General features: G+C 34.8%; 1 protein-coding gene across 1 annotated transcript in view; it reads right to left on the bottom strand.

The window, feature by feature from the left end:
- Adam10 (ADAM metallopeptidase domain 10) overlaps positions 1 to 18513 on the bottom strand; it is a 148972-nt gene that overhangs the window by 86865 nt on the left and 43594 nt on the right. The window contains exon 3 of the mRNA XM_026384834.2: positions 1216 to 1334. Within this exon, the coding sequence (XP_026240619.1) occupies positions 1216 to 1334 (119 nt within the window). The remainder of the gene's footprint in view (positions 1 to 1215; positions 1335 to 18513) is intronic.

An 18513-nucleotide genomic window follows, 5' to 3' on the forward strand; every position in this document is an offset into this window, starting at 1 on the left:
CAGCTCCTAACAACTTTTTAAACTGATGTCATGAGAGAAATTTGTTAGAACTGAAGAAAATCAAACAGAATCTCATGAAGGAAGGACCTGGAAAGATTTTCAAATGAATGCCTTCATCACATTATTTTTAGCTAATATAATCTTGCTCTGTTTTTGTTTTTTTGGGTTTTTTTTTCCCCTGTGTTCTTACAAAACACAATTAAGTTACTGTTAATTTCTTCCTTGGAAGATCAGAAAATCAAAAGTCATCAAAAAACTTTTTTTAAATACTAACAGTTTGTAAGTAATTAAATGTCAAAATTTTATACATTTCAAAAAAATTTATACCTTTCAGAAGCTAGTTATCTCATAATTCACATAAACATATATGTAAAGACAAGTCCAAAGATTACTTCATTTTTCAAAAAACACCTACCCTTCACAACTCACTCATTCTCATCACAATTTTTTTTTTAAAACAGGATAAAGAACTCATAAAATTTACTACAGGTCTAAGGTATTAGCATATATTATGCTCAAAGAGGATCAAGGTAGATCACTCTTATTTAGGGATTATTTTTATAGGGGCTTGGTTTGGACTTCTAGGGCAAAGGCAAGTGCTTGCTCATTGTGTGGAAGGCTGGGAAGAAGAATGTGCAAAACTAGCAGGATTGTCTTGTGATACAGAAAAAATCTCCTAAGTAAGAATCACCTGTGGTCATCTTTGTCTGAATCAGTTGTCAACATCTCCCAGCCCCACCGTCTCTTCTTCCCTGATGTGTAGCCATGATTCCATCTAACATCCATCCCCAGGAATCATCCAAATCTGAACCAAAGATCCATAGCACAGGCAATGTAGCTGCTTTTTGAGTGTGGACTTCCAAGAGCAAGAGCCCCAGATGACAAACTGGCAGGGTTGATTCTTAATTAAAGAGAACCTGAGCATCTGCTAGTACTCTGGGAAGCTAAATGGAAAGGTATTCTGTCTTTTTCACTGCCTCCAATAGTCTGAATTCTCAAGATTTGTATCAACTTTTCTGAAATATCTGCTATGCTTTGCTTTTCCTTTTTTGTTAACTGGAGAAAAAACCCAGGACCTCAAGCATGCTAGGTAAGCACTGTACCACTGAGCTACCTCCCTGCCCCTTATACTTTTCTTATGCTTTTTTTTTTAAATATATACTTCCTTGTGTTAAAAAAAAAATAAAGAAAGGGATTATGTAAGGTTGAACTTACCATAAATATGTCCAGTGTAAATATGAGAGGTATCATAATCAAGTACTTTATTTGATGTTTCTACTTTAAATTCATCACTAAAAAGGGAAGTATCCCTCTTCATTCGTAGGTTGAAATGTCTGCAAATGGGATGGGAAGGGGAAAAAAACTGAAATTAAAAGAATCCAAAATGTAAACAATTACTTGTTATTTTTTTTTTTTAAAAATAAGTCTGGAAAATGTGAGCTGTGTCACACAATTTGTCAACTTGGGAAAGATACTGACCAAAATTTTCTTACAAAAGCACTGTCAACTTAGTGGTTGTGGTAGACTCTAAATCAAATATAATTAAAACAATATCTAGGATATATTTTAAAATAATGCTGATAGGCCAAATGTTACATAGTAAAACAAGAACATTCAAACAACAACTAAGTTACTGGGAGATAAAAATCAAGCATCATGACCCAATTACTATTATTCACCACTACTTGTACCCATCTTCTCTCTCCAGTAATCTGCAGTTTTAATATTTTCCCATAATTTTCAAAACTCAAATAAGTTAGCATACAGCAAAGAGGCATCTATTTAAAATAATTAACATCTCTTCTCAGAAAAGCAAGTGTGCATGCTTTCTTTTACACAGACATCTCACACACACACACACACACACACACACACACACACACACACACACTTTCAACTGCTTAGCCTTGGAGCTTCTAAATTCTTACAAGTTATAATTAGGCCTTCTTTAATTTGATAACTAGAACTTCAAAAGACCAGGACATTGCCTGAAATCACAGCATTCTAATTGTCCACTATAAGGAGAGAGAAAGACTGAAATACCAAAGTGAACTAAATGACATTAGTCACTAATCTTTAAAATATGATAAGAACATAGGGGGTAGAATCAAACTTGAAATCAAATCTTAAGCCTGAAATTTATTTAGCCCAAGATTCCTATGAAGACAATAAATTCTATCATCTTTTGAAATTATTTTAAGGTTTAGAGATTATAATATATATATAAAGTCAATATAATGGTTGGCACATAGGAGATGCACAATAAATGGCAAAAAAATGGCTATCATTGCTCTTTAAAGTATCATGTATAACTCTTTGAAGTATAACATGTCTTTTGTAATTGCTATAATAATCTACACATGGAAAATTTCTACTCAATGTTTATTGTGACAAATAAAAAATAAGCATGAGGGTATACTATTTTATCTTACAAATATGTTCTGAAGAGTACCATAGAACCATTGTTTAAAACAACATAGATCTGCAACATACTGAGTGGTATGAATAATAAACCAAGTCACTGCATATGTACACTTTTGAGATGAATAAACTGATACAAACTCTGTAGAGGAAAACTGTTAAAAAAATTAATTACAAAAGCACATAGCTGTTAATACACAAATTCCACGTCTAGAATTTTATCTTATGCATACCTGCACATAAGTTAAATTACTTTCATAATACAAGATTGTGATATAGGCCAGGCACAGTGGCACAAGCCTGTAATCCTAGCAGCTCAGGAAGCTGGGCGTTCAAAGCCTGCCTCACCAAAAATGAGGCACTTGGCAACTCAGTGAGACCCTGTCTCTAAATAAAATACAAAATAGAGCTGGTGATGTAGCTCAGTGAGTGCCCCTGAGTTCAATTCCTGGTATTCTTCAAAAAATAAATAAATATATTTTAAAAAGATTATGATATAGTAAGAAATATATTGATTGGCTTTTGCCCCCAGGTCCTGGCAAAAAGTTCCTAAAACCCTTGAATTACCCTGAAAGACAGGAGTATCTTTCAGTCCTATTCAAAAGTCTGTTTCAAGCACATCTGACTTTATAATAATGAAGTGACAGAGGGTGGAACTCCTAAACAGTCCAAGAATGGAGCTGTTCATCTGAAAGACCAAGTGATTACAGTGTTGGAATATCAGTCCCAGCCAAATCAATGCCTAGGGCTACAAGGAGAGTCACTATTAAGATCTACAACTGTTAAAAAAAATAAAATAAAATAAAATAAAATCTGATTAGATTCCAAAGTGGAAAACACACAGAGATGCTGCAAAGATGATGCACGGAGAGGCATGGAAGCTCTGTGCCCTTTCCCACATACCTTATCATTGGCATCTCTTCCATTTGGCTATGGTTATTCCTGAGTTATGTCCTTTATAATAAACTGGAATTAGTAAGTAAATTATTTTCTTGAGTTCCATGAACAATTTTAGCAAATTAACTTTAGGAAGAAATGGTGGAACTCCTGATTTACAGCAGGTTGGTCAAAAGTATAGGACCTAAGACTGGTGTCTAAGGTCACAAAGCAGTCTTGTGGAACTGAGCCCTTAAGTTATACAGTCTGAGCTAAATCCAGGTAGTTATTGTTGGACTGAATTAAACTGAATTGTAGAACATCCAGTTGGTGTCTGGAGAATCAAGAGAACTGGTTATTGGTGTTAGAAAACATCACATAAAGAATATTCATCTTACCACTGTGATTGGGAACTGAATACAGTGGTACACACCTATAATCCCAGCTACTCAGGAGACTGAGGTAGGAAAATCAGAAGTTGTAGACCAGCCTCTGCATCTTAATGAGATCCTGTCTCAAGACAGATAATAAAAAGGGCTGGGCATGTAGCTTAGTGATAGAGTGCTCCTGGGTTAATCCCCTGAGTTGGCCCCAGTATCACACACAAACAAAGGTTAAGATTGGGAACAATCAGGTTGGGGTTGTAGCTCAGCAGTAGAGTGTTCTCCTAGCATGTACGAGGCCCTGGGTTCGATCCTCAGCACTATATAAAATTAAATAAATAAAATAAATGTATTGTGTCCGACTACAACTAAAAAATAAATATTTTTTAAAAGATTGGGAACAATCAAGCTATTTTGTGGTATTTCTATATAAGTATAAATCACAAAGCTGAAAAAAGAATATAAAATTTTACATGTAATGAAATCAAAGCTCCATAATATAGTAAGATTTAAAGGGGGGAGAGAAGTACAGAAAAGGGACTAAGCCATTTCTTTGAAATGATCATAAGGGAAAGAATGAATATACCCACATTTTCTGACGAGACTATCTGTATGAGATACAGATTGCCAGAATATGCATTCAATCTCCTGAAGGATGCCCAAGATAATTAATAAGAATGGCCATCTCCAGGAATGGGAAATGGTTACTGGGAAACAAGAGGGAAGGAGATTTTACTGTATACCTGTTTGTAACTTTTGAATTTTATATATGAATATATATGAATCTATTTCTTATTCAAAAAACATTCAACTTGAGATAACATCTTGATATATAAAAGGAAAAATTCTGCTTTTTATACAAAAAAAATCTATCTCAACTTCCAAATAACTGTGTTAGAAATAAACAGTAGAGAAGCTTTTACTGAACATGCCTTCTCATTTAAAAATACTGTTTTTGAGTGATACATGTGAAACAACTATTTTCAGACAATAGGCAATAAGCACTGAAGGCTGTGATCTCTGAACAAGGAAAAATGAACAGGATGAGCCATGTGATTGTTCCAGCTTTCTGCTTGGAAGAACTTTAGAGATGGGGTCTCGCTTTGTTGACCAGGCTGGCCTCCAACTCCTGGGTTTAAGGGATTCTCCTATCTCAGCCTTCTGAATAATTGGGATCACAAGTACCTGCCACTATGCCTCATTTGCCTGGAGGAACTTTCTGGACCATGACTTAAGAAAGAAGAAACCCCCTGGATAGCACAGTGTCTTGCTAAGTCTCAGAGACAGAGGAGGCACCTAGATTTTGCAGGCAAAATAGGTGAAAGGAAGATGCAACATTGAAAAAGAGCTACAGAAATCTGCAAAGACATTCACGGTTTAGTCTTTAGCTGAATAATAAAAAGGATACATAAAGGGAGATTCCACATAAGCAGGCCAAAAAACAATTACTGGAAGCTATTAGTTGACCAATTGCTAGATTTTTTAAGGGATAGAGATAACTTTCAAGTTCTGATCAAGCACAGAAAGAACTGTTGTCATTTAGTAGACAACTAAGAAAGGCTATTTCTTTAAAAAATAGGGGCATGCTGGGGATATAGCTCAGTGGTAAAACACTTGTCTCGCATAAGTGAGGCCCTGGGTTCAATCCCCAGAACCACAAAAAAAAGAAAGGAAAAAAAAAAATAGGAGCAAACTAGGTCTAGAGTAAGGGCTACTTTTGATTTACCCTAACTTTAAAAAAAAAAAAAAAGCTTAAAAACAAGTCTCAAAGAGGGGCAAGCTGATTCACAAGTTACTATACTATTCAGCAAAACAAACCACACTTTAAAAATAAAAATAAAAAAATCCAAACCCAGTTAAACTAAGGTACATCTTTATCAAGGAATAGAATTTAGTAAAAAGGAACAAACTATTGACAAACAAAACTACTTGTACAAACCTCAAAAAATTTACGCTAGTGAAAAAAGCCAATCTAAAGAAATGTGCATTGCATGATATCATTTATGTAACATTCCTGAATAATATAATTATGGAGATGTAGAACCAATTAATGGTTGTTAGCCAATTAAAGACTGTGGCTATAAAAGGATAAAAGATTCTGTGGTGATAACAAAGCTGAGTATTTGAATTGTGGTGATATTTACACAAGGTTATATGTGATAAAACTACACTAAATTGCACACAAACACATGGAACTGGTAAAATCTGAAAAAGCTGTATACATCATACCGATATCAATCTTAGTTTTAAAACTCTATATTTGTGGGCTGGGGCTGTAGCTCAGTGGTAGAGCGCTTGCCTAACTTGCACAAGACACTGGGTTCGATCCTCAGCACCACAATAAAGATATTGTGTCCACCTAAAACTTAAAAATAAATATTTTAAAAAACTATATATTTGTATAAAGTTGTTAAAATTGGGGGAAACTGGGGGAAAGGTGCCCAAGAACTTCCTATATATTTCTTTGAAACCTTCTGTGAATTAACAGTTGTTTTAAAAGAAAGAAGTTGTTTTAGGCCAGGTGCAGTGAGTGGCATATGCCTATACATCCAGCAACCCACCCAGCTACTCGGGAGGCTGAGGCAGGGGATCACAAGTTCAAAGTCAGTCTGGGAAATTTAACAAGACCCTACCTCAAAATAAAAAAGGGCTGGGGATGTAGCCAACTAGTAGAGCAATTGCTTAGCAATTGGGTTCAAAAAGGCCCTGGGTTCAATACCTAGTACCACAAACACATAAGAGGAAAAAAAAAATCATCAGATAAAAAAGAAAGAAATAAAAACCACGTAAGAGCAGGGGGAAAAAAAAAAAAAAACACTCAGTTAAGTGCTGAGGATGTCTACATGCCTGAGGCCCTCGTTTGATCCCCTACACAGTCCAAAAAGAAAAAGAAAAAAACAAAAACAAAAAAATACCCTGATGATAGAATAAGCAGACACGGATTTTATTGTCTATATATTGTAAATATGTTTAAGAACATAAGGGTAAAACTTGAAAAACATGAGCATAATGGGGGGGGGGGAAGCTACAAGAAGAGAAGGGCAGAAATGGGGGGGGGGATGTATCATGATCAGGTGAGTTTATTCCAGGAATGAGAGGTAAGTTTAACATTCTAATATCAATCAATATAACTCACCAATTTGAAGGGAAGAAAAACTACAAAATGGTCTCATTAATTGTAGAAAAAGCAACTGATAAATTCTAGCACTCACTCAGAATAAAAAGTTCTCAGCAAACTAGGAAGACAGGAATTTCCTCAGCCTGATAAAATACACTTACATAACACCAACCTCTAATATCATATTTAAGAACAAAGACTGAACAATTCCCCCTTAAGGATGGGAATAAAGTAAAGATGGTCACACTTGCCACTTCTCCTCAACACTGTATGAAATGTCCCAGTTAGTTCAATAAGCCCAATTTGGAAATGAAGGGATAAAACTGCTTTTAGTTTAAGACAACATAATCATCTATGTTGAAAATCCTAAAAGATCTATTGAAAAACTACCAGAAATACTAGAAAAACTACTAGAAATAATTAGTTGAAAACAAAGTCACAGGGATAAGACTAACACGACAAAAATACAATATTTTATGTACTAACAACAAACAACAAAAATGAAATTTAAAAAGCAAACCCTACTAACAATAGCATTTTTTAAAAGTACTTAGTAATATATTTAACAAAAGATGTACAATGCCTTTACACTGAAAATTATGAAACACTGTTGAAAGACACTAAAGAAGAAAGAAACTAAAGAATCTTAAGATTCAATAGTATTAAGATGTCAGGGTGCGGGTGGGACACAGTATAATATGCATTTAGCATTCATGAGGCACTAGGTTCAATTTCCATTCAGGGTGGGGGGGAGGTAAGAATGTAAACTATTTCCAAATTATCTATAGATTCAAAAAATTCCATATTTTACTATAGACATTCACAAGGTAGCTCTAATATTTACACCCCACCCCACCCTGACATCTTATATACTATTGAATCTTTTAACTTACTGTGGGCTGGGATCATGGCTCAGTGGCAGTGTGCTTGCCTCACACATGTGAGGTACTAGGTTCAATCCTCAGCACCGCATAAAAATAAATAAATAAATAAATAAAATAAGAGTATTGTGTCCATCTATAACTAATATATATTTTTTAAAAAAGACTTACTGTAATAGTTATCAGTTCACTACCTCTGGGATCCTAATCTACACTACACTGCCTCCTTGGAACCTATAATCACTTCTCCTTTCCCAGTGGTAATAAGTTTTGTCAGCAGAGGGCTCTGAAGTAGCACTGCAGGGGCAAAATACCTTTCTTGCGGGTTCCAGCGTACTTTCTTTCTTGGCATGCACCTGGGACACCTGTGGCATTCACACTCAAGCAAAATTTGTTATCAGTTTGACTGGTAACCTACATAACATCTGCTAATATTTGCCTACCATCCATGGACCAACTCTGACTCAAGGAAGAAGTTTCTCTGATGGGCTCCATATCCTTGCCATTACAGCTGAATCCCAATGGAAGAGACCCAACCTCTTAGTTAATCTCCCTCAGCTCCAGTTTTGTTTTCTTTTCTTTCTTTCATCCCTTTTTAGTAGCTAATTATTAGATAGTAATTCTTTATATTAAACTTTAATTCTTCAAAATATTCTATTGGTTTCTGTCTCCTAACTGGACTCTGGAGTATATTTAGCTACAATAATCAAAACGGTGACATAAAGGTATGCACAGATCAACCAAATCAAAGACATAACAACAATCCAGAAACAAGACCTCAACATGGAAATCAAGGCAATTAAATGGAGAATGGATAGGCTTTTCAAAGACTGCTAGTAGAACTAATCCCCATACCAAAAATATTAGTTGGTTCTTAATTTCTGTCATACAGAAAAATCAAACTGAACTGGATCACAGACTTCCATGAAAAAACTATAATAAAACTATTTAGGAGAAAAAGATCATGGCCTGAAGAGTCAAAGTATCTTAATATACAAAAGCACAATCATAAAATGGACAATAAAAATTCAAAACTTCTGCTCCGTGAGAGGTAATAACAAAATGAAAAGACAAGCTACAGTCTGAGAGAAAACAAGTAATTAATTATTTATATATATATATATATATATATATATATATATTTGTGAATTTATATCCAAAATAAATAAAAACATTTTACAGCTCAATTTGAACAAACCCTTCACAAAAGAAGAAACTTCTAACTAACAAGCACATGGTAACCTACATAACATCATTAATCAACATGAAAAAACATATTTGAACCAGAGTCACACACTACCATTCACCTCCCTAGAGTAACACTTCCAAATGCTTGTAGGATGTTGAGCACTTGGAACTCTCTCACACACTGCCAATGGAAATGCAAAATAGTACAACCACTACAGAAAACTGTTTGGCAGTTTCTTATAGTTATGCACAAAAACCCCATGACCCTGCCATTCCACTCTAAGAAAAATGAAAACATAAAACATATGTCTACACAAACAATTGGATGCAAATGTCCGTAGCAACTTTACTTCCAGTAGCCAAAATCAGCAAATAACCTAAACGTCTATCAACAAGTAAAGAGACTGTGGCTTATTCATAGAATGGCAAACTACTTAGTATTAAAAAGTTCAAACACTTGAAAATAGGCACTTTTGTGAAGACACAAAAGAATACACAAAGTCAAAACCTATCTATAGTGACAGAAAACAGCTCAGTTGTTGTGTGGGGTGGGGAGAAAGTAAGAGTAAATGATAATAAGTAGACTTTTTGGTATGATGGAAACATTCTGTATCTTGATTTGAAAGTTTCATAAGTGAAACTTACCCCTCACTATATACTTAAGATGAGTATGTATTATTTTATATAAATAGGGCTCAGTAGGGCATACTTACTAGCTTCCAAAATTGTGGCCCTTTTCGAACATTGTCTATTTCCTCTTGTGCTTAATTTCATGTCAATCTCGTCACCCTTTTAAGGGTCTACTCACTTTCCATTTGCCAAAAACTATCATCAAAAAAACTCCTAAGGTTTTCCAAGTGCCCAAGGACTGTCATGAAGATATACAAGAGCCTTAAGGTTCCAACCTACTGAAGGAAGTCATCAACAAAACCAAACGCATCTAAATGGGAATTCTATAAACAAAGTTTAAAATAGACTGTCCTGAATAAATAGGAATCTTGCCTGAATTCTTGTTGCACACAGGTCTCTTCATAAAATTACTTTGCCAACTGATAGACAACAAATTCTTGACCATATATAAGTACATGTATTGTTTTTTATAAAGGATCACAGTATTTTTTTTTAAAGAGAGAATGAGAGAGGAGAGAGAATTTTTAATATTTATTTTTTAGTTCTCAGCGGACACAACATCTTTGTTTGTATGTGGTGCTGAGGATTGAACCCGGGCCGCACGCATGCCAGGCGAGCGCGCTACCGCTTGAGCCACATCCCCAGCCCATCACAGTATTTTTTTAAAAATCATTGATTTATTATTACATAAATACTTTTCTTTCAACTTACTACAAAAGCACTACCTCTAAAAAGATCCTCTAAAAGAGCATCTTTGTTAAATAGACTGAACATCCAGGGACTATACTGTTAGGAATTTATTATTCAGCCAGTTATTGTACCAGAGAAACATTGTGAGCAACAGTATTCCATATGGTTTCTGGGGGGTTTTTTGGTTTTGTTTTTGTTTTTTATTATTTTTTAGTAGTTGATGGATCTTTATTTATTTGTATGTGGTGCTGAGAATCGAACCCAGTGCGTCATACATGCTAGAAAAGCGCGCTACCACTAAGCCACAACCCCAGCCCTCCATATGGTTTAAAAAAAAAAAAAAGAAAGAATAAAAGCTTGAGGAAGACATTTAAATTCAATTTCAATATAAGAAATCTATGCTAAACTTCCACCCCCCAAAATAATTATACATCACTTCCGTATCTAAGCACAAGATGGATAAACACCCTAGAAGGATAACAGAATTTAAGAACACTTAAAGTAGGGTTTTTCAATCTTCATATTGATTTCATAAGAAAATCATTTTATACATACAAAATATATTCCCATTGTTGATTTAAATTGGATCAAAACCATAGTCAAGCAGTAGTACAGATAATAAAATAATTAAGTTTACATCATGTCCCAAAATTCACTGCTTTTATTAATATAAAAATTAATTTGCATTAATAGAAAAAATAAAGGAAAGCCTGGAAGGTTGATAAATGATAGAAATAAGACAGACAGAGCTGGGGTTGTGGCTCAGCAGTAGAGTGCTCGCCTAACACCTGCGAGGCCCTGAGTTCCATACTCAGCACCACATAAAAATGAAACAGTGAGGATACTGTGTCCAACTACAACTTAAAAATAAATATTAAAGGGCTAGGGATGTGGCTCGAGCCCTAGTGCGCTCCCCTGGCATGCGCAGGGCGCTGGGTTTGATCCTCGGCACCACATAAAAATAAAATAAAGATGTTGTGTCCACCGAAAACTAAAAAATAAATACTAAAAAAAGATTCTCTCTCTCTCTTTAATAAATAAATAAATATTTTTTTAAAAAAAGAAGTCAGACAATTAAGTGTGTCACTATAAAATAAACTACAAATGAATTATCAGGAGTTGAACATAAATTTAACTAACCCACTGGATTCCAATTTTCTAATTTTAATTCTTCTACCATCTGTTTGATAGTTCAAATCTTTATGCTATTTTATAGTTTATAAAATGCAAATTATTTACAGTATTCCTGTTGGATTATATATTATAAAAATAATAATAAAAGTGGCTGAGAGACAAACCACATACTACCTTCTTAATTTTTCAACAAGTTCTCAATAAAAAACACTGCAAAACAGAACCTGATTTTTGTTTAAAGCTCTGGAAAAAGGATCAGAAAAACTACAGTGAACATTGTTGTATAAAAATCATTATACTAGGGGCTGGGATGTGGCTCAAGCGGTAGCACGCTCGCCTGGCATGCGTGCAGCCCAGGTTCGATCTTCAGCACCACATACATAGAAAGATGTTGTCTCCACCAAGAACTAAAAAATAAATATTAAAATTCTCTCTCTTTCCCTCTCTCTCTCTCTCACTCTCTCTCTTTAAAAAAAAAAAAATCATTATACTACAAGGGCTGGGGTTGTGGCTTAGTGGTAGAGCACTTGCCTAGCACATGTGAGGCCCTGGGTTCAATCCTCAGCACCACATATAAATAAATAAATAAAATATTGTGTCCAACTAAAAAAAAAAAATCACTATGTTACAGAAAAAGAATTTGGTGGCTCCTCAAAAAGTTAAAACAAAGAATTACTATGATCCAGCAATTCTACTTTTAAGCATATACTTAAGAGCATATACTTTTTTTTAAGTATATGCTTAAAAGTAGAATTAAAATTTTATGCTATTTTTCAAACAAATTGAAGCAGAAACTCAGATACTTGTATACCAGTGTTCATAGCAATATCATTCATAATAGCCAAAAGATGGAAAAAAAAATAATGTCCATTTAAAGAAACATTTAAAAAGTACATATGAGTGAGATATACACATATTATTCAGTCTTAAAAACTAATGAAATTCTGAAACTTGCTACAACATGGAGTAGGAGCCTTGAAAACCTGACCTAAGTTAGTGAAATAAGCCAAAACATTTTGGTAAATAAAATTAAATCATATATATTCTGGTGCCACTTACATGTGGTACCTCAAATAATCAAATTCATTAAGACAAAAAGACCGATTGGAGTGTGCAGGGTGGCATATGTTTGGAGCCCCAACTACCCAGGAGGTTGAGAAGGGAGGATCACTTAGAGCTCAGGAGTTCAAGGACAGGTAGGAAACAAAACAAAACAAAACAACCATCTCAGGGTAAAAAAAAAAAAAAAAAAAAAAAAGCCAGTTGAATGGTTGGTTGCTAAGGGCTGGAGGAAGAGAAAACTGGGGATCTGCTATTTAATAGGTATACAATTTCTGTTTGGGACAATGAAAAAGCTTTGGAAATAGTGGCGATGGTTGCATAAAACTGAATACACAAAATGTCACTGAATTAACTGTACACTTAAAATTCATTAAAATGGTAAATTTTTTACTATTTTACTACAATGAAAAAAATTCTTAATGTTTAAAAAATCATTATATTCTGGAGCTGGAGTTATGGCTCAGCGGTAGAGCACTCACCTCATACATGCAAGGCCCTGGGTTCGATCTTCAGTACCATAATAAAAATATTTTTTAAGACGGAGAGTCAGGGGTCCTCACTAAATTGCCCAGGCTGACCTCAAATCGATGATCCTCCTGCCTCAGCCTCCCAAATCACTGAAATTATAGGTGGGCATCACTGTGCCCACTTCTGGTTGGCCACAATTCTTAATGGTAAAAGGTTTGAGAGATTTGGCTGAGATAATGGTACTATAAGAATGGTGAAATTATAACATTCTTATGGAATTTATCTAGAGCTCAGAACACTTTTACATATTCTACTTCATCTTATCCTCACAGTAACAGTGCAAAGGAGGCATGATACATATTTTTATCAAAGGGTCTGACTCAAGGTCATGAGATAAGAATTAGCACTACAACTCCAGTATTTGGTTGCTTCATGTTACTCTTTCTACTATACTAAAAATGCTTCTTAAGCATACAATGAAAAAAGTCAAGCTAAGAAATGCTGAGTATTGCAGTAGTCTTTACATGATCACACTCCATCAAGCAGTCACATTTTAAAATCTAAACAAATGCAAATAAAATATATAGATGAAAATAATATATAAAATCCTTTGACTTTCACTGAAAAATATGCATTACAACACAAGAAGTTCTGATTATTAATGCTGAAGCCATTTTCAAACACTATCACTAAACTGTCCCCTTTCATAATGTTTCTTTCAGTAAATTTTGTTCTTTTTATTGCTATTATATATGACACTATCATCAAAGATAGACCTTCAAGGAGGTGAATGACTCACATAAAGAACATTATTTGCAACTGGGAATATTCTCCTAACCGTACATGTATTTATTTACTTATTTATGTATTTTTGGTACTGGGATTGAGCCCAGGGGCACTTCACCATTGAGCCACATCCTTAACCCTTTTTATTTTTTATTTTTATTTTTATTTTTTTTAATTAGTTGCTCAAAACATTATTTATTTTTTATTTTGATGCAGTACATTAAGTTGCTAAGGCTGGCCTCAAACTTGCAATCTTCCTGTCTTAGCCTCCCAAGTCACTAGGATTATAGGCATGTGCCACCATGCTCAGCTACTCTCACATTTAATCACTGTACTGGATTTTATGGACCAATAGCATTTTGTCTCTCATCTTGATTACAGTAGTTCTATTATAATTTTTGTTGGCTTTCCTCAGTGACATTAAAGTAAAGAGTAAGGTGAAGTTACTAAAGGCAAAATCAGTTAAAAAAAAACAACAGCAATTTGGGGGAAAAAAAAGTGATAATGATTTGCCAGTCTCAGTACTCTGAATATGCAATTGCACCATGTAGTAATAATAGCTGGCTTTCCTTTCTCAAAACTTTAGGAAAGTATTCTGTATCATAAGACAAGTAACAGAGGTAGTAGAACACTGATACACAACAACAATAAAAAAAAGTTAAGATATGATTCCGTAAGTTCTCTGGAGCATGATGTGCCTTCTATATCTTTATACAAAAAGGTACCTTTCTCAGTTGGGCATGGTGGCATACACCTGTAATCCTGGCTACTTGGGAGTCTGATGCAGGAGGATGGCAAACTCAAGGCTTGACAACTTAGCAAGACTCTATCTCAAAATAAGAAATAAAAAGCTAGGTGAGGGGCTATCGCTGTGTCTCAGTGGTAGAGCACTCGCCTAGTATATGTGAGGCACTGGTTCAATCCTGAGCACCACATATAATATAAAGGTATTGAGTCCACCTATAACTAAAAAAAGTGAATATTTAAAACAAAAATCTGAGGGATATAGTTCAGTGGTATAGTGTCCCTGTGGTTCAATCCCCAGTATTGCAAAAGAAAAATAAACAGAGGTACCGTTTTATAAGTCAGAACACATTGAATACAGAGTAAAAAGCAGTTGCCTTTTCCCACGAGACTATTATTTTAGCTCAAGATAGTGTAGCTTTAATTCTCAGACAAAAACAGCAGCAGATAAAGGGTGCGTCCTTGTGCTGAAAATGATAGAATGAAAAGCCTCAACTACATGAAAGCCTCAACTATATCAAGTACCTTAGCAACAAAAGAGGAAGCTTAAGAGTAAATCTTGTTTTAAGTTCTACTGGAATAATCCAAGAGTCCTAGACACCAGGACTATCTTGATAAATAGAGGTCTATCTTATCCAAATGGAGCAGGCTTATAGTAGGACTGGGTTAGCAACTAGTAGAATTAACTACTTCACTAAGGTATCCCTGATGTCTCCAGATATTCATTTGCTCTCAACATTCACCTTCTTCTTAACAAAGATGCTTGAAAGAGTCTCACCATTCAATTTTTTGTTTTACTATTTTTCCCCCTCTGGTACTGAAATGAAACCCAGGGCCTCGTATATGCTAGGCAAGTGCTCTACTCTAGAACCACATCCCCATTTTGAAACAGGGTCTCACTAAAATCGCCCAGGCTGGCCTCAAATTCATGATCCTCCTGCTCAGCTCCCAAGTGCAACTATTATAGGTATGTGCTACTAGACCTGGCCCAAATCCTTTCTGATGACAAGTTGCCAATATTAACACTAAGTATTATTATGAGTCCATTATTAAATTTACCTCCACTAGTACACTTTTTAAAATAGAAAAGCCCTTTTTTTCAAATTATGGTCCAGAAGTCCAATATTGGGGTGGGGGGGGGGTAGACAGCTCACGTGCATCCCACTGAGCCATACCTGAGGGTATCCTCCACAGAAATTCTAGGACTTCATAGTTTGAAAACTATAGATCCAAACTAAGCTAACAGCCTTGAGGCAGGTAAATTACCTCAAATAAGCAGAAATACATAAATAAGAAGATAAAAGAATTACCAAAGAAGATAAAAATGAAACTAAAACTTGAGCTAAAATTAATAATTTTATCCTAAGTAAGAAGACAAACAGAACAATGTTAGTCTTTCTCATATAAAAGAGATTCCACAGGGGGAAAAAAATGCCATGAAAGCATGATTGCACATGATTGAATGTATTATACATGATTGAAGATTAAAATTTATCGATTGAAGAGGAAAAAAAGGTTTCCGTAAGTATTTTCCAACTTCATCCAACTATCTAATTAAATAACTGACAAGCAAACTACTGTACATAAAGCACTGAAGCAATTACAGGATTTAAGAATAGGGGGACACTTCAATTATTCAGATACCCAATATAGAACAAATGAAAAAAAATTAGAAAGATAAATCACCTAAATTTACTAATTTCACAAATCAGGAAGAAGGGTAACTTGACCAAGATCACACAAATAAAATCATAGTTTGAATTTGAACCAGTCTTCAACTAGCTAACCAACGACCTTTCCACATCAAAGTATGGTTCCCTTCTTAGGACATATAAGAGAGTTTCAGGGGCTGGGGATGTGGCTCAAGCGGTAGCGCACTCGCCTGGCATGCGTGCGGCCCGGGTTCAATCCTCAGCACCACATACAAATAAAGATGTTGAGTCCGCCGAGAACTAAAAAATAAATATTAAAAAATCTCTCTCTCTCTCTCTCTCTCTCTCTCTCTCTCTCTCTCTCTCTCTCTCTCTCCTCTATCTTTAAAAAAAAAAAAAAGAGTTTCGGGATAAAATTCAGGTCTTCTTGGTGCAAGACAAAAACAAAGGGATGACTTATAAATCATCATCAATAGGAATAAAACTAAAAGAAGCATGTGTCAACAGCATGTATCAACAGAAAGGAATTAAGGGCTGGGGATGTGGCTCAAGCGGTAGCGCGCTCGCCTGGCATGCGTGCGACCTGGGTTCGATCCTCAGCACCACATACCAACAAAGATGTTGTGTCCGCCGAGAACTAAAAAATAAATATTAAAAAATTCTCTCTCTCCTCTCTCACTCTCTCTTAAAAAAAAAAAAGGAATTAATAAGAAGATAATCAAGTAAAACTGACAATGGAAAATGCCACCTAGTATTATTTGGACAAAGTGACCTATAAGAGTTCTCAAGATAAAGAATATGAAAGATTCACTTGTTTGACAGATGAAAGTAAGCTATTTATTTAAAAAAAAACATTAAATTTTTGGGAAATCACATATATAGGCAAGAAAATTTTACTATGAATGCTTAGAATACATTTGTGCTTCATAGAGCTAGGAAGAAATTAATCAAACCGTACTTAAAAACCAACTGGGTGCTTGAATCACCAGAGAATTAGTAAAGACAGTGTATTACACTCTAATAACCAAAAATGAATTTAACTTGTTTCCAAATTCAAATAATAACCAAACACCCCAAAATATACTGGCTATTATAAAGCATTAAGAGACTCAAATAAAAAATTATTTCTTTACCTTTATATATAACTATAATATATCCAAGTCTGGACTATTCTTTGAAATTAGATCTAGTAAGAGCAAATAGAATTAAAGCAATTCAAAGAAGAATAAGTTACATGCACTAAGACATTAGGAATGTGGGGCTTGGGTTACAGCTCAGCAGTAGAGCACTTGCCTAGCACATGTGAGGCACTGGGTTCAATCCTCAGCACCACATAAAAATAAATAAAATAAATATATATTTATATTTTTTAAAAAAAGATATTAGGACTGTTAGGCACAGTGGCACACATCTATAATCCCAATGACTCTGGAGGCTGAGGAAGGAGGATCATAAATTTGAGGTCAGCCTGTATAAAACTAAAAAATAAAAAGGGTTGGGGATGGGAATGTAGCTCAGTGATAACATGCCCTGGGTTCAATCCCCAGTACCAAAAAAAAAAAAAAAAAACAAAAAGATACTGGGACTGTTCAGTAGGATAGAAGCAAGAAGCAACAAATGACCATTCACCTCCTTGAAACACTTTTTTTCTTGGCTTCAATGAAATCATGCTCTCAAATTTTCTTTTATTTTTCTTACCACTCTTCAGTCTCTGCATCCTCTCCACCATGAAACCCTTCAACTAAAATGCTGACATTTAGTGGAGCTTTCTCCTAGGCCCTCTTCATAAATTTCAAGTTACATGCAAAATTAAACTTATGATCTCTCCTTATATTTATAACTGTTCCAGTAAAAATAACTAATTATACCTGAACATTCCTTAAAGTAATTGTGTTCAATGAATGTTTAGTTTATTGGTCTTATTATAATATGCTTGTTTGGGGCTGGAGATGTGGCTCAGCGGTAGCGCGCTCGCCTGGCATGCGTGCGGCCCGGGTTTCTTTTTCTCTCTCTCTCTCTCTCTCTCTCTCTCTCTCTCTCTCTCTCTCTCTCTCTCTCTCTCTCCTCTCTCACTCTCTCTTTAAAAAAAAAAAATAATATGCTTGTTTGGATTTATATCAAGTCCAAAAACTAAAAGATGCATCAATGAAAGCTTGATACTAGTGTGATATTTTTTAAATGATGTTCTAGCTCAGAAAATGGACTCAGTAGTTACCTATTTGTTTAAACCAGAAAACAGTTTTAACTCCTCTTTATACCTTAGTACATATTAACAAGTCCTATTAATTCTCTCCTCAAAATATCACTCAAATCCATTCACCCTCTGTCATAATCTCTAGTTCATCTTTTTTTTAACAGTATATGAATTTAATTTGTTTCCAAATTCAAATAAGCAAGTTAGTTTAAATTTAAAGGAGAATTTCATCATGATCTTAGTTTGTGGCTATGTGAATTTCATTTATTGTATCATCTTAATCTAA

This window comes from Urocitellus parryii, chromosome 6, assembly GCF_045843805.1.
Source record: "Urocitellus parryii isolate mUroPar1 chromosome 6, mUroPar1.hap1, whole genome shotgun sequence".
Lineage (NCBI taxonomy): Eukaryota > Metazoa > Chordata > Mammalia > Rodentia > Sciuridae > Urocitellus > Urocitellus parryii.